This window comes from Ranitomeya imitator, chromosome 2 (genome assembly GCF_032444005.1).
Source record: "Ranitomeya imitator isolate aRanImi1 chromosome 2, aRanImi1.pri, whole genome shotgun sequence".
Taxonomy (NCBI): Eukaryota; Metazoa; Chordata; class Amphibia; order Anura; family Dendrobatidae; genus Ranitomeya; species Ranitomeya imitator.
The window spans coordinates 791159759-791186599 of NC_091283.1; the positions used below are offsets into that span (position 1 = coordinate 791159759).

At 49.8% G+C, this 26841-nt stretch overlaps 1 protein-coding gene across 1 annotated transcript; it reads left to right on the forward strand.

The window, feature by feature from the left end:
- Window positions 1-26841, forward strand: LOC138665802 (glutathione S-transferase kappa 1-like). The gene is made up of 8 exons (XM_069753646.1): window positions 1-192; window positions 7635-7716; window positions 8414-8542; window positions 15400-15500; window positions 16216-16251; window positions 22038-22154; window positions 24368-24461; window positions 26571-26841. Exons 1-8 carry the CDS (start codon window positions 124-126, stop codon window positions 26612-26614), a joined length of 672 nt encoding a protein of 223 aa, XP_069609747.1. The 5' UTR covers window positions 1-123; the 3' UTR covers window positions 26615-26841.

Sequence of the window (26841 nt, forward strand, 5' to 3'; positions counted from 1 at the left end):
CGTTGCCAGCAGATGGCAGTGGTGGTCCTCACTATCTGCAGACCTCAGAAGGTCAGACAAATACAAGAGGCGGGAGGACAAGTCTCTCTTCCCACAATGCTCCTTGCAGGGTAAGCAGCAGACATGTCTAGGAGGAAGGTGCTGGAGCTGTTCTACGATGTGGTCTCCCCCTATTCCTGGCTGGGCTTCGAGGTGAGAGGTTTTGTATAACTGCAGCACATGACACGTCTTGGGAGAACTCTTCACATGGTGATGTGCAAGCAGCGGCTTTCATCAAAAATGGGACACACAGAGTGTAACTTGTATAAAGTACGGTATTTCTTAAAGGAGCCTTCCCTGTCTGTGCTGCCATCCACCCCAGTGACCTGCAATCAAGATTCTGTGGCAAAAAGCTTCAGTCTAATTACCAGTTTCCTTCACGCGCCACGCGTAGCGCGGGTTCTGCCGTCCCTGCGCCACGCGTAGCGCGGGTTCTGCCGTCCCTGCGCCACGCGTAGCGCGGGTTCTGCCGTCCCTGCGCCACGCGTAGCGCGGGTTCTGCCGTCCCTGCGCCACGCGTAGCGCGGGTTCTGCCGTCCCTGCGCCACGCGTAGCGCGGGTTCTGCCGTCCCTGCCCCACGCGTAGCGCGGGTTCTGCCGTCCCTGCCGCAACGCGTAGCGCGGGTTCTGCCGTCCCTGCCGCAACGCGTAGCGCGGGTTCTGCCGCAACGCGTAGCGCGGGTTCTGCCGTCCCTGCCGCAACGCGTAGCGCGGGTTCTGCCGTCCCTGCCGCAACGCGTAGCGCGGGTTCTGCCGTCCCTGCCGCAACGCGTAGCGCGGGTTCTGCCGTCCCTGCCGCAACGCGTAGCGCGGGTTCTGCCGTCCCTGCCGCAACGCGTAGCGCGGGTTCTGCCGTCCCTGCCGCAACGCGTAGCGCGGGTTCTGCCGTCCCTGCCGCAACGCGTAGCGCGGGTTCTGCCGTCCCTGCCGCAACGCGTAGCGCGGGTTCTGCCGTCCCTGCCGCAACGCGTAGCGCGGGTTCTGCCGTCCCTGCCGCAACGCGTAGCGCGGGTTCTGCCGTCCCTGCCGCAACGCGTAGCGCGGGTTCTGCCGTCCCTGCCGCAACGCGTAGCGCGGGTTCTGCCGTCCCTGCCGCAACGCGTAGCGCGGGTTCTGCCGTCCCTGCCGCAACGCGTAGCGCGGGTTCTGCCGTCCCTGCCGCAACGCGTAGCGCGGGTTCTGCCGTCCCTGCCGCAACGCGTAGCGCGGGTTCTGCCGTCCCTGCCGCAACGCGTAGCGCGGGTTCTGCCGTCCCTGCCGCAACGCGTAGCGCGGGTTCTGCCGTCCCTGCCGCAACGCGTAGCGCGGGTTCTGCCGTCCCTGCGCCACGCGTAGCGCGGGTTCTGCCGCAACGCGTAGCGCGGGTTCTGGCGTCGCTGCCGCAACGCGTAGCGCGGGTTCTGGCGTCTGCGCCGCGCGGGTTCTGGCGTCGCTGCCGCAACGCGTAGCGCGGGTTCTGGCGTCGCTGCCGCAACGCGTAGCGCGGGTTCTGGCGTCGCTGCCGCAACGCGTAGCGCGGGTTCTGGCGTCCCTGCCGCAACGCGTAGCGCGGGTTCTGCCGTCCCTGCCGCAACGCGTAGCGCGGGTTCTGCCGTCCCTGCCGCAACGCGTAGCGCGGGTTCTGCCGTCCCTGCCGCAACGCGTAGCGCGGGTTCTGCCGTCCCTGCGCCACGCGTAGCGCGGGTTCTGCCGTCCCTGCGCCACGCGTAGCGCGGGTTCTGCCGTCCCTGCGCCACGCGTAGCGCGGGTTCTGCCGTCCCTGCGCCACGCGTAGCGCGGGTTCTGCCGTCCCTGCGCCACGCGTAGCGCGGGTTCTGCCGCAACGCGTAGCGCGGGTTCTGGCGTCGCTGCCGCAACGCGTGGCGCGGGTTCTGGCGTCGCTGCCGCAACGCGTGGCGCGGGTTCTGGCGTCGCTGCCGCAACGCGTAGCGCGGGTTCTGGCGTTTCTGTGCCGCGCGGGTTCTGGCGTCGCTGCCGCAACGCGTAGCGCGGGTTCTGGCGTCGCTGCCGCAACGCGTAGCGCGGGTTCTGGCGTCTCTGCGCCGCGCGGGTTCTGGCGTCCCTACCGCAACGCGTAGCGCGGGTTCTGTCGTCGCTGCCACAACGCGTAGCGCCGGTTCTGCTGTCCCTGCGACGCGCGGGTTGTGTCGTCCCTGCTGCAACGCGTAGCGCGGGTTCTGTTGTCGCTGCGCCGTGCGGGTTCTGTCGTCCCTGCCGCAACGCGTAGCGCCGGTTCTGCTGTCTCTGCGCCGCGCGGGTTCTGCCGCAACGCGTAGCGCGTGTTCTGCCGTCCTTGCGACACGCGGGTTCTGTCGTCCCTGCTGCAACGCGTAGCGCGGGTTCTGTCGTCGCTGCGCCGTGCAGGTTCTGTCGTCCCTGCCGCAATGCGTAGCGCGGGTTCTGTAGTCCCTGCCGCAACGCGTAGCGTGGGTTCTGCCGTCCCTGCGCCGTGCGGGTTCTGCCATCCCTGCCGCAACGCGTAGCGCGGGTTCTGTCGTCCCTGCCGCAAAGCGTAGCACGGGTTCTGCCCTCCCTGCCGCAACGTGTAGCGCGGGTTCTGGCGTCTCTGCGCCGCGCGGGTTCTGGCGTCCCTACCGCAACGCGTAGCGCGGGTTCTGTCGTCGCTGCCACAACGCGTAGCGCGGGTTCTGCCGTCCCTGCGCCACGCGTAGGGCGGGTTCTGCCGTCCCTGCCGCAACGCGTAGGGCGGGTTCTGCCGTCCCTGCCGCAACGCGTAGGCGGGTTCTGCCGTCCCTGCCGCAACGCGTAGCGCGGGTTCTGGCGTCCCTGCCGCAACGCGTAGCGCGGGTTCTGTCGTCGCTGCCGCAACGCGTAGCGCGGATTCTGGCGTCCCTGCCGCAACGCGTAGCGCGGGTTCTGTCATCCCTGCCGCAACACGTAGCGCGGGTTCTGCCATCCCTGCGCCGTGCGGGTTCTGCCATCCCTGCCGCAACGCGTAGCGCGGGTTCTGCCGTCCCTGCGACGCGCGGGTTGTGTCGTCCCTGCTGCAACGCGTAGCGCGGGTTCTGCCGTCCCTGCGACGCGCGGGTTCTGTCGTCCCTGCTGCAACGCGTAGCGCGGGTTCTGTTGTCGCTGCGCCGTGCGGGTTCTGTCGTCCCTGCCGCAACGCGTAGCGCCGGTTCTGCTGTCCCTGCGCCGCGCGGGTTCTGCCGTCCCTGCCGCAACACGTAGCGCGTGTTCTGCCGTCCCTGCGACGCGCGGGTTCTGCCGTCCTTGCGACACGCGGGTTCTGTCGTCCCTGCTGCAACGCGTAGCGCGGGTTCTGTCGTCGCTGCGCCGTGCAGGTTCTGTCGTCCCTGCCGCAATGCGTAGCGCGGGTTCTGCCGTCCCTGCGCCACGCGTAGCGCGGGTTCTGCCGTCCCTGCGCCACGCGTAGCGCGGGTTCTGCCGTCCCTGCGCCACGCGTAGCGCGGGTTCTGCCGTCCCTGCGCCACGCGTAGCGCGGGTTCTGCCGTCCCTGCGCCACGCGTAGCGCGGGTTCTGCCGTCCCTGCGCCACGCGTAGCGCGGGTTCTGCCGTCCCTGCGCCACGCGTAGCGCGGGTTCTGCCGTCCCTGCGCCACGCGTAGCGCGGGTTCTGCCGTCCCTGCGCCACGCGTAGCGCGGGTTCTGCCGTCCCTGCGCCACGCGTAGCGCGGGTTCTGCCGTCCCTGCGCCACGCGTAGCGCGGGTTCTGCCGCAACGCGTAGCGCGGGTTCTGGCGTCGCTGCCGCAACGCGTAGCGCGGGTTCTGGCGTCTGCGCCGCGCGGGTTCTGGCGTCGCTGCCGCAACGCGTAGCGCGGGTTCTGGCGTCGCTGCCGCAACGCGTAGCGCGGGTTCTGGCGTCGCTGCCGCAACGCGTAGCGCGGGTTCTGGCGTCGCTGCCGCAACGCGTAGCGCGGGTTCTGGCGTCGCTGCCGCAACGCGTAGCGCGGGTTCTGGCGTCGCTGCCGCAACGCGTAGCGCGGGTTCTGGCGTCGCTGCCGCAACGCGTAGCGCGGGTTCTGGCGTCGCTGCCGCAACGCGTAGCGCGGGTTCTGCCGTCCCTGCCGCAACGCGTAGCGCGGGTTCTGCCGTCCCTGCCGCAACGCGTAGCGCGGGTTCTGCCGTCCCTGCCGCAACGCGTAGCGCGGGTTCTGCCGTCCCTGCCGCAACGCGTAGCGCGGGTTCTGCCGTCCCTGCCGCCACGCGTAGCGCGGGTTCTGCCGTCCCTGCGCCACGCGTAGCGCGGGTTCTGCCGTCCCTGCGCCACGCGTAGCGCGGGTTCTGCCGCAACGCGTAGCGCGGGTTCTGGCGTCGCTGCCGCAACGCGTAGCGCGGGTTCTGGCGTCGCTGCCGCAACGCGTAGCGCGGGTTCTGGCGTCGCTGCCGCAACGCGTAGCGCGGGTTCTGGCGTTTCTGTGCCGCGCGGGTTCTGGCGTCGCTGCCGCAACGCGTAGCGCGGGTTCTGGCGTCGCTGCCACAACGCGTAGCGCGGGTTCTGGCGTCTCTGCGCCGCGCGGGTTCTGGCGTCCCTACCGCAACGCGTAGCGCGGGTTCTGTCGTCGCTGCCACAACGCGTAGCGCCGGTTCTGCTGTCCCTGCGACGCGCGGGTTGTGTCGTCCCTGCTGCAACGCGTAGCGCGGGTTCTGTTGTCGCTGCGCCGTGCGGGTTCTGTCGTCCCTGCCGCAACGCGTAGCGCCGGTTCTGCTGTCTCTGCGCCGCGCGGGTTCTGCCGCAACGCGTAGCGCGTGTTCTGCCGTCCTTGCGACACGCGGGTTCTGTCGTCCCTGCTGCAACGCGTAGCGCGGGTTCTGTCGTCGCTGTGCCGTGCAGGTTCTGTCGTCCCTGCCGCAATGCGTAGCGCGGGTTCTGTAGTCCCTGCCGCAACGCGTAGCGTGGGTTCTGCCGTCCCTGCGCCGTGCGGGTTCTGCCATCCCTGCCGCAACGCGTAGCGCGGGTTCTGTCGTCCCTGCCGCAAAGCGTAGCACGGGTTCTGCCCTCCCTGCCGCAACGTGTAGCGCGGGTTCTGGCGTCTCTGCGCCGCGCGGGTTCTGGCGTCCCTACCGCAACGCGTAGCGCGGGTTCTGTCGTCGCTGCCACAACGCGTAGCGCGGGTTCTGCCGTCCCTGCGCCACGCGTAGGGCGGGTTCTGCCGTCCCTGCCGCAACGCGTAGGGCGGGTTCTGCCGTCCCTGCCGCAACGCGTAGGGCGGGTTCTGCCGTCCCTGCCGCAACGCGTAGGGCGGGTTCTGCCGTCCCTGCCGCAACGCGTAGCGCGGGTTCTGGCGTCCCTGCCGCAACGCGTAGCGCGGGTTCTGTCGTCGCTGCCGCAACGCGTAGCGCGGATTCTGGCGTCCCTGCCGCAACGCGTAGCGCGGGTTCTGTCATCCCTGCCGCAACACGTAGCGCGGGTTCTGCCATCCCTGCGCCGTGCGGGTTCTGCCATCCCTGCCGCAACGCGTAGCGCGGGTTCTGCCGTCCCTGCGACGCGCGGGTTGTGTCGTCCCTGCTGCAACGCGTAGCGCGGGTTCTGCCGTCCCTGCGACGCGCGGGTTCTGTCGTCCCTGCTGCAACGCGTAGCGCGGGTTCTGTTGTCGCTGCGCCGTGCGGGTTCTGTCGTCCCTGCCGCAACGCGTAGCGCCGGTTCTGCTGTCCCTGCGCCGCGCGGGTTCTGCCGTCCCTGCCGCAACACGTAGCGCGTGTTCTGCCGTCCCTGCGACGCGCGGGTTCTGCCGTCCTTGCGACACGCGGGTTCTGTCGTCCCTGCTGCAACGCGTAGCGCGGGTTCTGTCGTCGCTGCGCCGTGCAGGTTCTGTCGTCCCTGCCGCAATGCGTAGCGCGGGTTCTGTCGTCCCTGCCGCAACGCGTAGCGTGGGTTCTGCCGTCCCTGCGCCGTGCGGGTTCTGCCATCCCTGCCGCAACGCGTAGCGCGGGTTCTGTTGTCCCTGCCGCAAAGCGTAGCACGGGTTCTGCCGTCCCTGCCGCAACGCGTAGCGCGGGTTCTGCCGTCCCTGCCGCAACGCGTAGCGCGGGTTCTGCCGTCCCTGCGACGCGTGGGTTCTGCCGTCCCTGCTGCAACGCGTAGCGCGGATTCTGTCGTCCCTGCCGCAACGCGTAGCGCGGGTTCTGTCATCCCTGTCGCAACGCGTAGCGCTGGTTCTGCCGTCCCTGCGCCGCACGGGTTCTGTCGTCCCTGCCGCAACGCGTAGCGCGGGTTCTGTCGTCCCTGCCGCAACGCGTAGCGCGGGTTCTGCTGTCCCTGCGCCGCGCGGGTTCTGTCGTCCCTGCGACGCGCGGGTTCTGCCGCCCCCCTGTCCGCTCCCCCCCACACCACGCTTGGTGCGGGGTCTGTCGTCCGCGCCCAGCACACCACGCTTGGTGCGGGGACTATTGCCCTCTCTGTGCCCTTTACCCTTATTATTTTTGCTTTCTTATAACTGTGGGTGCTGCAGCGCCTCCCTGGAAACATGGTGATAGCTGTATGTGACAGCACGAGTGGGTGAAGGAGGCTGGAAACCCGGTGACGGTGATATTTAATTCTACCCAATCTGGTAAACAATACATTGGTGAATTGCTTATAGTGCTGTTCCTCTTATTACACTCTGTAATAAGACTCTGCTTATTTGGAAATGGATTATAAATTGTCACATTTATGAGACTGGTACTTGTTTCACTTCTGTTGGAACACTGTGGTGTTCGAGTATTACTGCTGTGGAGTGCAGTTATTTGTGTGCAGTGTTATTTGTGCTCATCTTACGTGTCTGTCAAAGGCTCCGATCAAAAGCTGGACACACGTTGCCTGATGTTTTGGGGTAATGTAATGGTGAAAAGAAGCATCATCCCTCGGAGATGTGTGATGGCTCCTGCACACTGCTGTATTACAGCTCCACTGTCTATAGAGCCGTGATTGGGCTTCCATAATTACATGAGACCTGGACCTCCATGCGCCTTCATGCTGAGGTTATTAGTTTTTGTATAAGAAATGTGAATATTTCTCTACATATGGCGCCCAACAGAGACAGCTCACAGATTATTATGACTCCTTACTAGGAATCCGTGCTTTCTTGCACCTGCTGCCATACTGTCTCTGTGCCCGTCAGCATGAGATGAGGTGTCCGATGCCCTGAATAGATGCTGAATGAGGACTGATGTCCTTATACCACATGTGCTCTTCCGCCAATAGTGGCCCCTATGCAGTTAGAAGAAGGGGGCTCCATCTGCCACAGCGGCTGATGACCTAACAATGGCCCTAGTAATTGCAAGGTCTAATAAAATGGTCTTCAGCATCATGACCTCAGGTGTAATTTGGTGCAATGCAAAGGTATTGAAGTCTTTTATGTATGAGGAATCTCCTCCAACAGAAAACTATAAATGCTCTGAGTCTTAGATCGTGGCGATATACTTTTTTTAAAGGTGTGTTGTTTTTGGGGGGGATTTATGGGAAGATTAGTAAAATATAGAAAATAGAATTTACTGCTACTATAATTATACTTATGTTCAGAATATCGTTAAAACCTTATTCATACTGAATGGATAATGCTGCAAAAAGTAAAATTGCAATAAAAAAAAAAGTGTACAATTGGTTTATTCTAATGTGTGGGTTTTTTGTACAGGTACTGTTACGTTACAAAAACATATGGAATGTAGACATTAGTCTTCGCCCTGGGTTCCTTGGAGGACTAGTCAGTGCATCTGGTAAGTTATTCTGGAAAGTATAGACCATGGAGTGAACAAGTACCCGACACAACTACTCCTTTATTGGGCAGTGGTCCTGACTGGCGCAGTGGTCCTGACTGGCGAGGCCTTCAGTTTTATACTCCCTTTTTTCCTTTCTACGGTGGTTTTCCAAATTGTTTTTTTATAGCGAAAAGGGGAAACATCTATGCAGTTTTTGATGTTTTGGAGTCAAATTGAAAATGGATTCTCACCTTGCTGGATCCATTTTTGCCTTTGGCTCAAAAAACTGCATCAATATGTGTTTAAAAAAAAAAAAAAGTGGTTCATACCCGTGACCTTATCGAAGCTCCATTTAAATCTGGAGCCAGTTGGGATTGGGCTTTGTCGTGTGAAATTATCAACGTTTTTCCCATCCTGGATTGGATTAGATCTTGTCCTAGGCCTAATTTTAAAGGGGCACTAGATCAGTTAGGAGGGTATCCTAATCATGCCCAAATGCCCATCACAACGGAAAATCTATATGACCTAGACCAGCAGCTCCTGCCCTGGCAGACCCGTCACATTCATGAATGGCTGGCGCGCTAGGACGAGCGTCCCTGGTGATGAAAGCTGATGACGCTGCTAAACTGCCCAGTCAGAGACATTGACAATCAAACTAAATTGTGATGATATATCAAAATACCAGACATGAGTTTGTTTTCTTATTCCCAAACAGGTAACTCCGCACCTGCCTTGGTTCCAAATAAAGGAGCGTACATGTTTCAGGACTTAGAAAGAATGGCAGAGTTTTATCAAGTTCCGTTACGACTGCCAAGTGATTTCTTTAACGTTGTTATTAAGAAAGGTTAGTTTTACGGTACTTCACTCCCACGGTTATTGCCGTGTGGTGCAAAATGAAGGTCTCATCATTTGATTGCAGTCATAATGGATTCTCATTAGATTTTTTTTTCCTGTTATGATGTTTGCTTCATTATTAATATGAAATGGAATAGTATCCTGTAGCATTCTGGCATAGGTTCCATGGGGTAAAGGGTGTCCTTTGCTCGGTCGGATTCCTGTTTTTAGCAATACAGGAAAGGGGACAGTAAGTTGTTTAGCACCAGATCCATACAGGAGAGGCAGTCAGGTGCGTAATAAAACTCTAATAAAAGTCTGACTTGACATCTCCTAAATTGAGCCCAAAATTGCTGAAGAGGCATAGTAGATAACTTTAGTCATATTTCTGACATGTCAGACGTCCTCTCTAAATGGGGGTACGATTTTTGGTGTAAGATTGATGTCCAGAAACCTGTATATACTATGACAAGAACTTTGTCTTTCCCCTACGTATAAAAGTAGTTAGGTAAATATATTAGTTTTGCATATGCGAGAATTACATAAACAATAAGTGTTATTAACCCCTTAGCGACCGCCGATACGCCTTTTAACGGCGGCCGCTAAGGGTACTTAAACCACAGCGCCGTTAATTAACGGCGCTGTGGAAAAAGTAAATAGCGCCCCCCCCAGAGTCGGATTTTCTCCAGGGTCTCGGCTGCTGGGGGTAGCCGAGACCCCAGAGAACATGATTCGGGGGTTTTTTAACCCACCCCGCATTTGCGATTGCCGGTAATTAACCGTTTACCGGCGATCGCAAAAAAAAAAAACGCGATCTCTTTTTAATTTCTCTGTCCTCTGATGTGATCGCACATCGGAGGACAGAGAAAAGGGGTCCCAGGTAGCCCCCCGATACTCACCTATCTCCCCCGGTGCTCCTCGTGGCTCCCGGTGGGCGCCGCCATCTTCAAAATGGCGGGCGCAGTGCGCCGGCCGGCCCCGCGAGAATCTTTGGGGTCTCGGCTGCCAGGGGTAGCCGAGACCCCAAAGAGCATGATCGGGGTCAGTTTTACCGACCCCTGTTTTGCGATCGCCGGTAATTAACTGTTTACCGGCGACCGCAAAAAAAAAAAAAAAAAAGTCAAAGTGTAATTCTCTGTCCTCTGATGTGATCGCATATCAGAGGACAGAGAAATAGGGGGATTCAGGGACCCTGCCATACTCACCTGTGTCCCTGGGTCCTCCTGCTGCTCCTCCTGGCCGCCGGCAAAAGAAAATGGCGGGCGCATGCGCAGTGCGCCCGCCATCTGTCTCCATGTGCCGGCCGGCAGGAGAAGAGCAGTTGGGGCTAAAATTAGGGTTAGGGCTACGATTAGGGCTAGGGTTAGGGCTAAATTTAGGGTTGGGGCTAAATTTAGGGTTAGGGTTGGCGCTAAATTTAGGGTTAGGCTTCTTTCACACTTACGTCGGTACGGGGCCGTCGCAATGCATCGGCCCGACATACCGACGCACGTTGTGAAAATTGTGCACAACGTGGGCAGCGGATGAAGTTTTTCAACGCATCCGCTGCCCAATCTATGTCCTGGGGAGGAGGGGGCGGAGTTACGGCCACGCATGCGCGGTCAGAAATGGCGGATGCGACGTACAAAAAAACGTTACATTGAACTTTTTTTGTGCTGACGGTCCGCCAAAACACTGATCCAGTGCACGACGGACGCGACGTGTGGCCATCCGTCACGATCCGTCGGCAATACAAGTCTATGGACAAAAACGCATCCTGCGGGCACATTTGCAGGATCCGTTTCTTGTCCAAAACGACAGATTGCGACAGATGCCAAACAACGCAAGTGTGAAAGTAACCTTAGGGTTGGGGCTAAAGTTAGGGCTACGGTTGGGGCTAAAGTTAGGGTTAGAGTTGGGATTAGGGTTAGGGTTTGGATTAGGGTTGTTATTAGGGTTAGGGTTGGCATTAGGGTTAGGTTTGGGATTAGGGGTGTATTGGGATTAGAGTTAGGTTTGAGGTTAGGGTTGAGATTAGGATTAGGGGTGTGTTGGATTTAGGGTTATGGTTAGGGTTGACATTAGGGTTGTTTTGGGGTAAGGGTTGTGATTATGGTTAGGGTTAGTGATTAGGATTATAGATCAGGTTGGGATTAGGGTTAGGGGTGTGTTGGGGTTAGGGTTGGAGCTAGAATTGGGGGGTTTCCACTGTTTAGGTACATCAGGGGGTCTCCAAACACGATAGCCAATTTTGCGCTCAAAAAGTCAAATGGTGCTCCCTCCCTTCTGAGCTCTGCCGTGCGCCCAAACAGTGGGTTACCCCCACATATGGGGCATCAGCATACTCAGGATAAATTGGACAACAACTTTAGTGGTCCAATTTCTCCTGTTACCCTTGTGAAAATAAAACCTTGGGGGCTACAATATCTTTTTTGTGAAAAAAAAAAATATTTTTTATTTTCACGACTCTGCATTCTAAACTTCTGTGAAGCACTTGGGCATTCAAAGTTCTCACCACACATCTAGATAAGTTCCTTGGGGGGTCTAGTTTCCAAAATGGGGTCACTTGTGGAGGGTTTCTACTGGTTAGGTACATCAGGGGCTCTGCAAACGCAACATAATGCCCGCAGACCATTCTATCAAAGTCTGCATTCCAAAACGGCGCTCCTTCCTTCCGAGCTCTGCCGTGCGCCCAAACAGTGGTTTACCCCCACATATGGGGTACCAGCATACTCAGGACAAATTGGACAACAACTTTTGGGGTCCAATTTCTCTTGTTACCCTTGTGAAAATAAAAACTTGGAGGCTACAATATCTTTTTGTGAAAAAAAAAATATTTTTTATTTTCACGACTCTGCATTATAAACTTCTGTGAAGCACTTGGGCATTCAAAGTTCTCACCACACATCTAGATAAGTTCCATGGGGGGTCTAGTTTCCAAAATGGGGTCACTTGTGGGGGATTTCTACTGTTTAGGCACATCAGGGGCTTTGCAAACGCGACATGGCGTCCGATCTCAATTCCAGCCAATTCTACATTGAAAAAGTAAAACGGCACTCTTTCTCTTCAAAGCTCTGCGGTGCGCCCAAACAGTGGTTTACCCCCACATATTGGGTATCGACGTACTCAGGAGAAATTGCACAACAACTTTAGTGGTCTAATTTCTCCTGTTACCCTTGTGAAAATAAAAATTTGTGGGCAAAAAGATCATTTTTGTAGAAAAAATGCGATTTTTTTTTTTTTTTTTTTTTTTCACGGCTCTACATTATAAACTTCTGTGAAGCACATGGGGGTTCAAAGTGCTCACCACACATCTAGATAAGTTCCTTAAGGGGTCTAGTTTCCAAAATGGGGTCACTTGTGGGGGGTTTCTACTGTTTAGGCACATCAGGGGCTCTCTAAACGTGACATGGCGTCCGATCTCAATTCCAGCCAATTCTACATTGAAAAAGTAAAACGGCGCTCCTTCACTTCCAAGCTCTGCGGTGCGCCCAAACAGTGGTTTACCCTCACATATGGGGTATCAACGTATTCAGGAGAAATCGCACAACAACTTTTGTGGTCTAATTTCTCCTGTTACCCTTGTGAAAATAAGAATTTGTGGGCGAAAAGATCATTTTTGTGTAAACAAAAGCGATTTTTTTATTTTCACGGCTCTACGTTATAAACTTCTGTGAAGCACTTGGGGGTTCAAAGTGCTCACCACACATCTAGATAAGTTCCTTAAGGGGTCTAGTTTCCAAAATGGTGTCACTTGTGGGGGGTTTCCACTGTTTAGGCACATCAGGGGCTCTCTAAACGTGACATGGCGTCCGATCTCAATTCCAGCCAATTCTGCATTGAAAAAGTCAAACGGCGCTCCTTCACTTCTAAGTTCTGCGGTGCGCCCAAAAAGTGGTTTACCCCCACATATGGGGTATTGGCGTGTTCAGGAGAAATTGCATAACAAAATTTATGGTTACATTTCTGTTTTTACACTTGTGAAAATAAAAAAAACGGTTCTGAATTAAGATGTTTGCAAAAAAAAGTTAAATGTTCATTTTTTCCTTCCACATTGTTTCAGTTCCTGTGAAGCACGTAAAGGGTTAATAAACTTCTTGAATGTGGGTTTGAGAACCTTGAGGGGTGTAGTTTTTAGAATGGTGTCACACTTCATTATTTTCTATCATATAGACCCCTCAAAATGACTTCAAATGTGATGTGGTCCCTAAAAAAAAATGGTGTTGTAAAAATGAGAAATTGCTGGTCAACTTTTAACCCTTATAACTCCCTAACAAAAAAAAATTTTGTTTCCAAAATTGTGCTGATGTAAAGTAGACATGTGGGAAATGTTATTTATTAACTATTTTTCGTGACATATCTCTCTGATTTAAGGGCATAAAAATACAAAGTTTGAAAATTGCAAAATGTTAAAAATTTTCACCATATTTCCGTTTTTTTCATAAATAATCGCAAGTAATATCGAAGAAATGTTACCACTAACATGAAGTACAATATGTCACGAAAAAACAATCTCAGAATCAGCGGGATCCGTTGAAGCGTTCCAGAGTTATAACCTCATAAAGTGACAGTGGTCAGAATTGCAAAAATTGGCTCAGTCATTAAAGGGAACCTGTCACCCCGTTTTTGAAAGATGAGATATAAATAGTGTGAAATAGGGGCAGAGCTGGGCTTTACATTAGTGTCCTTTTGGTGCCTTTATTCCCCCGGGATGCTGCTGAAATACCTTTGTGAAGTGTCCGTTTTGTCCTGTCAGTCAAGTTGGTCAGGTCGAATGGGCGTTGTAAAATAGCGGTTCCTCCCCCTGATTCTCGGCTTGTCTTTCGTAAACGCGATCTGTGAATAGCACAGATCGCGCTTTTTCTTAGCGCCTGCGCAGTGAATTTGCCTCCGGCGCCTGCGCATTATGTTTTGCCCATCTGTGGGCAAAGCATAATTGACATCATTGCGCATGCGCGGGCCTTCACTTTAGCCGGGGTGCCCCGGAAGTTGTCATATCGGCAAAGTGTTATTCTGGATGCCGTATCTCATCCCACACTGCGAGCGTAAGTTTTGTGCCAAGATCGCTCGCCTGCCTTACGCTCGCAGTGTGGGATGAGATACGGCATCCAGAATAACACTTTGCCGATATGACAACTTCCGGGGCACCCCGGCTAAAGTGAAGGCCCGCGCATGCGCAATGATGTCAATTATGCTTTGCCCACAGATTGCCGGAGGCAAATTCACTGCGCAAGCGCTAAACATAACGCCAACGGCGGAACTAAACTTCGCAGGGAATCGCATGAGGTGGGGGAGGAACCGCTATTTTACAACGCCCATTCGACCTGACCAACTTGACTGACAGGACAAAACGGACACTTCACAAAGGTATTTCAGCAGCATCCCGGGGGAATAAAGGCACCAAAAGGACACTAATGTAAAGCCCAGCTCTGCCCCTATTTCACACTATTTATATCTCATCTTTCAAAAACGGGGTGACAGGTTCCCTTTAAGTACCAAATTGGCTCTGTCACTAAGGGGTTAAAGCACCATCCCCGCTTTTTTTTTTTTTTTTTTTATTGTAGCGATGGAGTGGTGCTTCTAATGTAAGGCCCTTGACCCCAGTATTGTGCTTCCGTTCTGCTGTCTACACCTTTGACCAGTGCCGCTCAGGTCGGTGTCTAGCAGGTTGTGACCTGCTGGATCAGCTGAAGGTCACTTTACAATGTGAGTCTATGAGAGCTTTGTTCTGGCTCTCACGAACCTGCACTGAGAGCTTGTGACCATTATTTCTGACTCTCGGTTAATCAGAAGTTGTGGTCACAAGATGGCATTGCAGGACCGGAGTAGGTCCGATAACAGGTGAAGATGGCTTGTGGTGAGTATAATACTAGGGTCAGGGACCTTAGATTAGTTGCACCACTCCAGCGCTGAGAAAAAAAAAACACTGGTGTGATGCTTTAAAAAAACAAACAAAAAAAACTCCTATACTGATGCAATATACTGCGCTTCAGCAATCCACTTAAAGGGAATCTGTCATCCCAAAATTCGCCTATAAGCTGCGGCCACCGCCATCAGGGGCTTATCTACAGCATTCTGTAATGCTGTAGATAAGCCCCCGATGTATCTTGCAAGATAAGAAAAACAGGTTATATTATACTCACCAGGGACGGTCCTGGTTCTGTTTGGATCCAATGGGCGTTGCGGTCAGGGGCCTCCTATCTTCATACGATGACGTCCTCTTCTTTTCTTCCTGCTCCGGCGCAGGCGTATTTTGTCTGCCCTGTTGAGGGCAGAGCAAAGTACTGCAGGGCGCAGTTGCCGGGAAAGGTCAGAGAGGGCAGATAAAGTACGTCTGCGCAGCAGCCGCGGCAGGAAGCAAAGAAGAGGACGTCATCGCCTGAAGATGGGAAGGACCGTGACACCCATCGGACCCGAATAGAACCGGGACCAGCACGGTGGCGCAGTGGTTAGCACTGCAGCCTTGCAGCGCTGGGGTCCTGGGTTCTAATCCCACCCAGGACAACATCTGCAAAGAGTTTGTATGTTCTCTCCGTGTTTGCGTGGGTTTCCTCCGGGCACTCCGGTTTCCTCCCACATGCCAAAGACATACTGATAGGAATTCTAGATTGTGAGCCCAATCGGGGACAGTGATGATAATGTGTGCAAACTGTAAAGCGCTGCGGAATATGTTAGCGCTATATAAAAATAAAGATTATTATTATTATTATCTTTCAGGATACATCGGGGGCTTATCTACAGCATTACAGAATGCTGTAGATAAGCCCCTGATGGCGGTGGCCACAGCTTATAGCCGAATTTTGGGGTGACAGATTCCCTTTAAAATAAAACATTATTTTTCTTCTTGCAAAAGTTAAGCTATTTCACATTTTTGGGTCCTCTCTACAGGGAGCCTTTCAGCCATGCGGTTTGTGACAGCTGTGGATATGTCACATCCAGAGTTCCTCGAGGAGGTCTCCCGACAATTGTGGCTGCGCATCTGGTCTGAGGTTGGTCTTACATCATGTGCTTTCTAAGATCCGGTCCATAGGGCTCTGTTCACTTTTTACTTTTATGATGTTAATAGAAAAAAACAACTTTTGTATTATATCAGTTAAACTGATATCATTAGTTATTAGCTTTTTCAAGAAATCACTTTGTTTAAAGGGAATCTGTCAACAAGTTTTTGCTATGTGATCGGAGGACCGCACAAAAAGGGGATGCAACACTAAATTTAGCAATGTCACTTGTTAGGCTATTAGTTTACTTACGATTATAGTTTTATCACCAGGACATTATCATTGTCTGGACTGGTGCTCACATGCTTTCTAGACCGACCACGCGCCCTCCTCTGATGAGCAGCTTACTGTCAATTGACAATGTACATAGAGAACTATGGTGTGGATGGGGGCAGCTTTCTGAGCTCTGCTACATGTAAGAACTCTGCTTCACAACTTCTGCACCCAGTGAACTAAGAGGCACATCGTTGGCTTCAGGGTCTCTTTTCCAGCATTATGCTGCTCTCAGATGAGGTAGCAAAAACCTGTTGACAAATTCCCTTTTATAGGAAAATTGTCACACAAAAACGCACCAATTTTTCAAATCCTTGAAAAGCTTATAAAGGAAAAATCTGTTTTCAATCTTCTTTTTTTTGTTGCTTAGATTCAATTTGCTCTCCTGTGCTTTGTTTGATCAGTCTGATTTAACTGTAGCTTTTTGTTAAAGGATAAAGACATCACAGAACCAGAAAGCATACTTCAGGTAAGAATAAAGCCTCCTGTAATTGGAAATGTTACAGCCCGTCTTCTATGTGGTCTGCTGCAGCTCCTGGTTACATAGTTATTAATGTTGAAGGAAGACTTTAAGTCCATCTAGTTCAACCCATGGCCTAACCTAACATGCCCTAACATGTTGATCCAGAGGAAGGCAAAAAAAAACCCATGTGGTAAATAGTAAGCTCCACTTTGGGGAAAAAAATTCCTTCCCGACTCCACATACGGCAATCAGACTAGTTCCCTGGATCAACGCCCTATCAAGGGATCTAGTGTATATACCCTGTAACATTATACTTTTCCAGAAATGTATCCAGTCCCCTCTTAAATTTAAGTAACGAATCACTCATTACAACATCATACGGCAGAGAGTTCCATAGTCTCACTGCTCTTACAGTAAAGAACCCGCGTCTGTTATTATGCCTAAACCTTCTTTCCTCCAGACGCAGAGGATGCCCCCTTGTCCCTGTCTCAGGTCTATGATTAAAAAGATCATCAGAAAGGTCTTTGTACTGTCCCCTCATATATTTATACATTAACATAAGATCACCCCTTAGTCTTCGTTTTTCCAAACTAAATAGCCCCAAGTGTAATAACCTATCTTGGTATTGCAGACCCCCCAGTCCTCTAATAACCTTGGTCGCTCTTCTCTGCACCCGCTCTAGTTCAGCTATGTCTTTCTTATACACCGGAGACCAGAACTGTGCACAGTATTCTAAGTGTGGTCGCACAAGTGACTTGTATAGAGGTAAAATTATGTTCTCCTCATGAGCATCTATGCCTCTTTTAATGCATTCCATTATTTTATTTGCCTTAGTAGCAGCTGCCTGACACTGGCCACTGAATATGAGTTTGTCATCCACCCATACACCCAGGTCTTTTTCATTGACCGTTTTTCCCAGAGTTTTAGAATTAAGCACATAATTATACATCTTATTACTTCTACCCAAGTGCATGACCTTACATTTATCCCCATTAAAGCTCATTTGCCATTTATCAGCCCAAGCTTCTAGTTTACATAAATCATCCTGTAATATAAAATTGTCCTCCTCTGTATTGATTACCCTGCAGAGTTTAGTGTCATCTGCAAATACTGAAATTCCCCTCTGAATACCCCTACAAGATCATTAATAAATGTTAAAAAGAAGATGGCCCAATACTGACCCCTGTGGTACCCCACTGCTAACCGCGACCCAGTCCGAGTGTGTTCCATTAATAACCACCCTTTGTTTCCTATCCCTGAGCCAGCTCTCAACCCACTTACACATATTTTCCCCTATCCCCATTATTCTTATTTTATGTATATCAACCTTTTGTGTGGCACCGTATCAAAAGCTTTTGAAAAGTCCATATACACTACATCCACTGGGTTCCCTTGGTCCAGTCCAGAACTTACCTCTTCATAGAAATTGATCAGATTAGTCTGACATGAACAGTCCCTAGTAAACCCGTGCTGATACTGGGTCATGAGGTTATTCCTCTTCAGATACTCCAGTATAGCGTCCCTTAGAATGCCCTCCAGGATTTTACCCACAGTAGAGGTTAAGCTTACTGGCCTATAATTTCCGAGTTCAGTTTTTGTCCCCTTTTTGAATATATGCACCACATTTGCTATACACCAGTCCTGTTATTATGGACTCTTTGAAGATTAAAAATAATGGTCTATCAATGACTGTACTTAGTTCCTGCAGTACTCGAGGGTGTATCCCATTCGGGCCCGGAGATTTGTCAATTTTAGTGATTTTTAGACGCTGCCGCACTTCCTGCTGGGTTAAGCAGGTGACATTTAATTGGGAATTTTTGTTATCACTGATCATTTTGTCTCCCATGGGATTTTCTTTTGTAAATACTGATGAAAAAAAGTCATTTAGCTTATTGGCTTTTTCCTCCTCCTCATCCACCATTTTACTCAGACTATTTTTAAGGGGGCCGACACTATCATTTTTTAGTTTCTTACTATTTATGTAGTTAAAGAATATTTTGGGATTATTTTTACTCTCTCTGGCAATGAGTCTCTCTGTCTCAATCTTTGCTGCCTTGATTTGCGTTTTACAGACTTTATTTAATTTTCTGTATTTATTTATTGCCTCCTCACTACCTACTTCTTTTAAGGCCATGTTCACACTTTGCGGTTTTTACCGCGGAACTGCGGCGATTTTGCAGCTGCAGGTCCGCTGCAGTTTCCATAGCGTTTACAGTAACATGTAAACCCTATGGAAACCGCAAACCGCTGTGCACATGCTGCGGGAAAAACCGCGCGGGAACGCAGCAGTTTACAACCCGCAGCATGTCACTTCTTTGTGCAGAATCGCAGCGATTCTGCACACATAGAAATGCATTGATCCGCTTACTTCCCGCATGGGGCTGTGCCCACCATGCGGGAAGTAAGCGGATAATGTGCGGGTGGTACCCGGGGTGGAGGAGAGGAGACTCTCCTCCAGGCCCCGGGAACCATATTTGTGTAAAAAAAAAAGAATTAAAATAAAAAATAATGATATACTCACCTCTCAGCGCTGCACGCGGCCGTCCGGTCTCGGGTTTGCTATGCGACCAGGACCTGCCGTGACGTCACGAAGGTCCTTCTCGCACAGCATCTTTGGAACCGGACCGCCGCCTGCAGCGCCGAGGAGATCGGGACGTCAGAGAGTGAGTATATCATTATTTTTAACATTACTATTGATGCTGCATATTGCTGCATATGCAGCATCAATAGTAGGAGTAAATCCCGCAGCGGAACCCGCAACACAAACCGCAATAAATCTGCAGGGATAACCGCAGCGGGTTTGCCCTGCAGATTTATCAAATCCGCTGCGGGAAAACCCGCGGGAGAACCCGCAGCACCCTTCCTAGGTGTGAACATAGTCTTATTCTCTAAATGCTTTCTTTTCGTCACTTATTGCGCCCCTTACAGCTCTATTTAGCCATATTGGTTTCCTCCTATTTCTGGTATGTTTATTCCCATACAGTATATACTGTGCACAGGTCCTGTCTGGGATGCTAATAAACGTCTCCCATTTTCTTTGTGTATTTTTGTGTCTCAGGATATCGTCCCAGTTAATTGCACCAAGATCCTCTCTCATCCGTTGGAAATTTGCCCTCCTGAAGTTTAGTGTCCGTGTAACCCCTCTATTACACATCTTATTAAAGGATACATGAAAACTTATTATTTTGTGATCGCTATTTCCCAAGTGACCCCCCAACCCTTATATTTGATATGCAGTCTGGCCTGTTGGTTAATATTAGGTCTAGCAGTGCCCCCCTCCTTGTTGGGTCCTGAACCAATTGTGAAAGGTAATTGTCTCTCATAGTTGTCAAAAACCGATTACCTTTGCTGGAACTGCAGGTTTCTGTTCCCCAATGTATTTCAGGGTAGTTGAAGTCCCCCATAATAATGACTTCTCCTTGAGTCGCAGCTTCATCTATTTTCTTTACGAGGATATTCTCCATTGCTTCCATTATTTTTGGAGATTTATAACAAACCCCTATCAGTAATTTATTATTTTTCCCCCTCCCCTTATCTCCACCCACAGGGACTCTACATTTTCATTAGATTCACCTATATTATCACGCAGGATGGGTTTTAAGGATGATTTTACATATAGACACACCCCTCCCCCTCGCCTATCCATTCGGTCATTTCTGAACAGACTATAGCCCTGCAAGTTAACAGCCCAGTCATGGCTCTCATCCAGCCACGTTTCAGATATCCCTACCATGTCATAATTATGCTCCAACAACATTAGTTCTAATTCCTCCATTTTGTTGGCGAGGCTTCTGGCATTAGTATACTTGCACTTGATGTTCCTCTCTGTACCTCTTTCTTAAATTATTAACTATTCTAACCCCACCGCTCATGCCACCGCCACCCTCATTTTCCTTATTTGTGCCCAGGACTCTATCTGCACTATCTTCCCCTCCTATAAATTGAATACCCCCCCCCCCCAATCCCTAGTTTAAACACTCCTCCAACCTTCTAGCCATTTTCTCCCCCAGCACAGCTGCGCCTTCCCCATTGAAGTGCAGCCCGTCCCTAGCATAGAGCCCATAGCCAACTGAGAAGTCGGCCCAGTTCTGCAGGAACCCAAACCCCTCCTTCCTACACCAATTCTTGAGCCACTTATTAACCTCCCTAATCTCCCGTGGCACGTGGTACAGGCAGTGTTTCGGAAAATACCACGTTGGAGGACCTTGCTTTCAGCTTGCAGCCTAATTCCCTGAAATCATCTTTAAGGACCTTCCACCTACCTGTAACTTTGTCATTAGTGCCAATGTGCACCATGACCGCTGGGTCCTCACCAGCCCCTCCCAGTAATCTGTCCACCCGATCAGCGATGTGTCGGACTCGAGCGCCAGGAAGGCAGCACACCGTTCGACAATCCCTGTCTTTGTGACAGATTGCCCTATCTGTTCCCCTAATAATTGAGTCCCCCACTACCAGCACCTGTCTGGCCTGCCCTCCTATTTCCCTCCTTACTGGAGCAGTCACTCCTCCGGCTTTCAGAGGACATGCCTGGCTGCAGCAGTGCTACCCCTGTACTGGCACCCCCCTCATCTGCCAACTTAGCAAACTTATTGGGCTGTTCCAGACCAGGACTAGCCTCCCTGGCACTCTTCCCTCTACCCCGCTTCCTAACTGTCACCCAGCTTGCTACTTCACCGTCCTGTAGCTCCGTACCATCCCCCTCTCATCTGTCCCATTGAGCGTCTGCTCCGTGAGCAGAAGACTCCTTTCCATATTGTCTATGGATCTCAGTGCTGCCAGCTGCACATTTAGATCCAGAATCTGGGCTTCCAATTGCACAACGTGCTCACATCTCGCATAGCAGTATGCACCCTCGATCGGCTGCTCAAGGACTGCATACATGTGGCAAGATGTGCACTGGATGGCATTAACAAGAGTGGGGCACATTTCCTAATGGGGATTGCACCAGACAAAAGCTTTAAATAAAAATAAATACAAAGTATTAATAAAATACAGACAGCAATTCCTCCCTTGGAAACTCCCTGACTCCAAACTCGCTGAATCACAAGTCACACTTACCGCCGTCCACGCTTACGCTCAGGTCACACTCAGCTCGCTCACACTCGCTAAGCTGAAGATTTATAGATTATTATTTATTCTTTTTCTTTTCCCCCTCAGCTGCAATCCACCTTGCTGCTCAAAGCACTTCCAAAAAGGTGCCTCTGATTTCACAGGGGCTTTTGTTTTATTGTATTTGTATTCTGAATAAAAATCCAACCTTGGAGGTATTCTGTCATATGGCAATATAAAGTTGTCTATGTGGCTCTGTATATTTGTGGCTTGTATGTAACAACTGGTTGTTGAATTCTGTATCTGTCATTGATTTTATGTACTCATCTTTTACTGATTTTCTGCCATGTGTTCATTATTTCTATATTCACACCACAAAAGAAAGTAAACATTTGTAGTATTCTTCTCTGAAGTTCTATATCATTTATTTAGTTATTGAAATGTAACACAACTTTTTCCAAAATCTTTCTAGTATCTGCATTTGTTAGTAGAATCAACCCTTCTAAACCGTCCATACGGACATACTGGTCAAAGTAGGATGTATCAAATGATGCCCTGATAATCCGATTCTCATATACAAATAAGCTGAAAAAGATTTACTAAATAGTTAAAAGAAAGCAAAAACTATTTGCTCCCTTGACTACCATAGGTTCTTTTTAATAAACATTCTTTATTTCATTCTTTATTATTATTTTTTTTTTAAATTATTATTTTTTTTTTTTTTTAATTCTAACTTCTTTTAGGCTGCTAAGAAAGCTGGGGTGCCTGAAGACCTGGCTAAAAAACTAATGACCACAATCACCTCACCAGAAATCAAGAATAAGCTGAAGGAGACAACAGACAAAGCTTTGACATATGGGGTAATTATGATGTTGTTTTTTCCTCTTTGTAAAGATACCACAATGTCCAAATTTTAGTACCTAGTACCGTATATTCTCGAGTAGAAGCCGAAACCCCTAATTTTGCCACAAAAAACTGGGAAAACTTATTGACTCGAATATAAGCCTAGGGTGGAAAATGCAGCAGCTACTGGTAAATGTCAAAAATAAAAATAGATACCAATAAAAGTAAAATTAATTGAGACATCAGTAGGTTAAGTGTTTTTGAATATCCATATTGAATCAGGAGCCCCATGTAATGCTCCATACAGTTCATGATGGGCCCCATATAATGTTCCATACAAAATACACCCCATATAATGCTCCATACAGTTCATGATGGGCCCCATAAGATGTTCCATACAAAATACACCCCATATAATGCTCCATACAGTTTATGATGGCCCCATAAGATGCTCCATACAAAATACGCCCCATATAATGCTCCATACAGTTTATGATGGGCCCCATAAGATGTTCCATACAAAATACGCCCCATATAATGCTGCACAAATGCGGATTATGACCTCATAAGATGCTTCATACAGACATTTGCCCCATATAATGCTGCGCAAATGCGGATTATGCCCCATAAGATGCTCCATACAGATATCTGCCCCATATAATGCTGCACATGGCCCCATAAGATGCTCCATACAGATATTTGCCCCATAAGATGCTCCATACAGTCATTTGCCCCACATGCTGTTGCTGCAATAAAAAAAAAAAAAAATCACATACTCACCTCTCGTCGCTGAAGCCCCCGGCACTTGCTGTATTCACCTGCTCCGCATTCCAGAGTCGACCGCCGCTGTGTCTTCCCCGTCCTCCGCACTGACTGTTCAGGCAGGGGGCGGCGCACACTAATCGCGTCACCGCGCCCTCTGACCTGAGCGTCAGTGCAGAGGATGCAGAAGACGCAGCGGCGTCTGGCGACGGTGGAACGGGGAGCAGGTGAATATCGCGCACTGCTTATACTCACCTGCTCCTGGCGCGGTACCTGCATCCCCGGTGCTGACAGCTTCTTCCTGTATTGAGCAGTCACATGGTACCGCTCATTACAGTAATGAATATGCGGCTCCACCCCTATGGGAGTGGGGTCCATATTGATTACTGTAATGAGCGGTACCATGTAACCGCTCACTACAGGAAGAGGCTGCCAGCGCTGGGGAACCAGGGACTGCGCCAGGAGCAGGTGAGTATACTTAGACAGCCGCGACTCCACCTCCCCTGCCGACCCCTGGGTATGACTCTAGTATAAGCCGAGAGGGGCAATTTCAGCCTAAGAAAATGGGCAGAAATTTTCGGCTTATACTTGAGTATATTACGGTATTTTGATAATGTTTATATCTATGTATGGGATACTGCTATGTCTTTTTTTTTATTGTTTTTTTTTTCCCCTGTTTTTAAGCTGTATAAAATACTGTATAAAATATATGAAGAAACCACCAGCCACACACAAAGCTGTCTAAAAGTCATACATATGTGCCTACACCATGACTATACCTTGACAGAGTGTGATATGTGCCTTTGAAGTCTAGGGCCACATTTGAGGCCCCCGTACATTATTACTAGTGATGATCGAATATACTCGTTACTTGAGGTTTCTCTAGCACGCTTGGGTGTCCTCCGAGTATCTTTTAGTGCTCGGAGATTTAGTTTTTATTGCCGCAGCTGAATGATTTACAGCTATTAGCCAGCATAAGTACATGTGGGGATTCCCTAGCAACCAGGCAACCCCCACATGTACTTATGCTGGCTAACAGATGGAAATCATTCAGCTGCGGCAATAAAAACGAAAACTCCGAGCACAAAAAAATACTTGGAGGACCCCCGAGCGTGCTCGAGAAATCTTGAGTAACGAGTATATTCGCTCGCTCATCACTAATTATCACTTGTATAGAGCATGGCTTACCTTGGAGCTGCGGTGAGTCAGAACCATACTCTATACAAGTTATACTTAATATTCCTCTTACAACTTTTCAACATTTGGTTTGTTGGTTCCTTTCTGGTTTCATTGTTCGCATGAAATTCTGCTGCCTCTGTTATAAAGTCAGTGCTTTCCTTTGCTAGCCATGGCCAGATGTAAAGAACACAGACCTGATTGCATTATGTCTATATAGTATAACGTGACATTTATATTTTATCCTCCATCCATTAATGTGTTGTGTTTTTTTTCTTTCATTGCTGTGCAGGCTTTCGGAATGCCCACTATAGTGGCTCATATAAATCAAAAGCCACAATTGTTTTTTGGATCTGATCGGTATGAAATTTTAGCTCATCAGCTGGGTCAGTATAATCCGTACTAAGTATCTTTTGCTGTTTTTTTTTTTTTCATCTTGATGTAGTGAATGTACCATGTGATTAAATATATTGCACATGTATGTTTTATTGGCCGGCTTGTCACTCATTGTTCCACTGCTGTATAGCAGCTTTTTACATATTTTACAATATAAATAAACATTATTTTGCTTCAGATTACCACTATAGCCGCAAGTAAATCACTTTTAAATGTGAAGATATCCTAATAATGTCACTTGTTATAAACATACTCACATACTGTATATGCAGTGTCTGTATATAAATTGGTCATACAACTACTGCTGTAACTAGTGATGACCGAGTATACTCGTTGCTCATTTTTTCCTGAGCTCGCTCGGGGGTCCTCCGAGTATTTGTAAGTGCTCGGAGATTTAGTTTTTGTTGACGCAGCTGAATGATTTACATCTGTTAGCCAGGCTGAGAACATGTGGGGATTGCCTGGTTGCTAGGGAATCCCCACATGTAGTCAAGCTCGCTAATGGCTATAAATCATTTAGCTGCCGCGATGAAAACTAAGTCTCCGAACACTAACAAATACTCGGAGGACACCCGAACGAGCTCAGGAAATCTCGAGCGACGAGTATACTCGCTCATCACTAGCTGTAACATAAACCTAAATAAAGATGTTATATCACCCCCTACTGGCAATAAGGAAAATTACACCATAGTTAAAATTCCATTATGGCTTTTCAACATGAGTTTAATCACTGCAAGGAGAAATAATCTGTTGTGTGAACTTACCTTAACCCCTTCATGACCTTGGGATTTTTTCGTTTTTCCGTGTTCGTTTTTCACTCCCCTCCTTCCCAGAGCCATAACTTTTTTATTTTTCCGTCAATTTGGCCATGTGAGGGCTTATTTTTTGCGGGACGAGTTGTACTTTTGAACGACATCATTGGTTTTACCATGTCGTGTACTAGAAAACGGGAAAAAAATTCCAAGTGCGGTGAAATTGCAAATAAAGTGCAATTCCACACTTGTTTTTTGTTTGGCTTTTTTGCTAGGTTTACTAAATGCTAAAACTGACTTGACATTATGATTCTCCAGGTCAGTACGAGTTCATAGACACCTAACATGACTAGGTTATTTGTTACCTAAGTGGTGAAAAAAAATTCCAAACTTTGCTAAAAAAATAAAATAAAATTGCGCCATTTTCCAATACTCGTAACGTCTCCATTTTTCATGATCTGGGGTCGGTTGAGGGCTTATTTTTTGCATGCCGAGATGACGTTTTTAATGATCGCATTCTGGTGCAGATACGTTCTTTTGATCGCCTTTTATTGCATTTTAATGCAATGTCGCGGCGACCAAAAAAACGTAATTCTGGCGTTTCGAATTTTTTTCTCGCTACGCCGTTTAGCGATCAGGTTAATGCTTTTTTTTAATTGATAGATCGGGCGATTCTGAACGCGGCAATACCAAATATGTGTAGATTTGATTTTTTTTTTTATTGATTTATTTTGATTGGGGCGAAAGGGGGGTGATTTAAACTTCTATATTTTTTTTTATTTTTTTCACTTTTTTTTTTTCACTTTTTTTTTTTACTTTTGCCATGCTTCAATAGCCTCCATGGGAGGCTAGAAGCAGGCACAGCACGATCGGCTCTGCTACGTAGTAGCGATCTTATGTTCGCTGCTATGTAGCAGAAAATCAGGTGTGCTGTGAGCGCCGACCACAGGGTGGCGCTCACAGCTACCGGCGATCAGTAACCATAGAGGTCTCAAGGACCTCTATGGTTACCATTCTGAAGCATCGCCGACCTCCGATCATGTGACGGGGGCCGGCGATGCCGTCATTTCCGGACGCCCGGCCGGATGCGGTAGTTAAATGCCGCTGTCTGCATTTGACAGCGGCATTTAACTAGTTAATAGGCGCGGGCAGATCGCGATTCTGTCCGCGCCTATTACAGGCACATGTCAGCTGTTCAAAACAGCTGACATGTCCCGGCTTTGATGCGGGCTCACCACCGGAGCCTGCATCAAAGCAGGGGATCTGACCTCGGACGTACTATCCCGTCCGAGGTCAGAAAGGGGTTAACACTAGAAAACACTCAATGTCTTTTTCTTTTTTTCCCAGGTGAAAAATGGCTGGGTCCTGTGCCACCAAAATCCCACCTGTGATGACCTCTTGGATCGGAAGTAGTAAAGGCGGAGATACCAATGTTGTATTACTGGTTTCTACACATATAATGTGCTCTTATAATTCCTCTTACTGTAGTGAATGTATAAGTAAACTGTGCACAGGTTGGAGTCGCCACCAAAGCTGGATGTTGTTACAAAGATGGACCATAAAGTGTTAAGGACCTATAGCTACCACCTTTTCTGCCTTAATAAAGTCAGTCTATGTA

Coding starts and splice junctions, on each gene's coding strand:
- LOC138665802 (XM_069753646.1), top strand. CDS start 124: ATGTCTAGGAGGAAGGTGCTGGAGCTGTTCTACGATGTGGTCTCCCCC. Junction 193..7,634: donor ATTCCTGGCTGGGCTTCGAG/GTGAGAGGTTTT, acceptor TTTTTTGTACAG/GTACTGTTACGTTACAAAAA. Junction 22,155..24,367: donor ACAAAGCTTTGACATATGGG/GTAATTATGATG, acceptor ATTGCTGTGCAG/GCTTTCGGAATGCCCACTAT.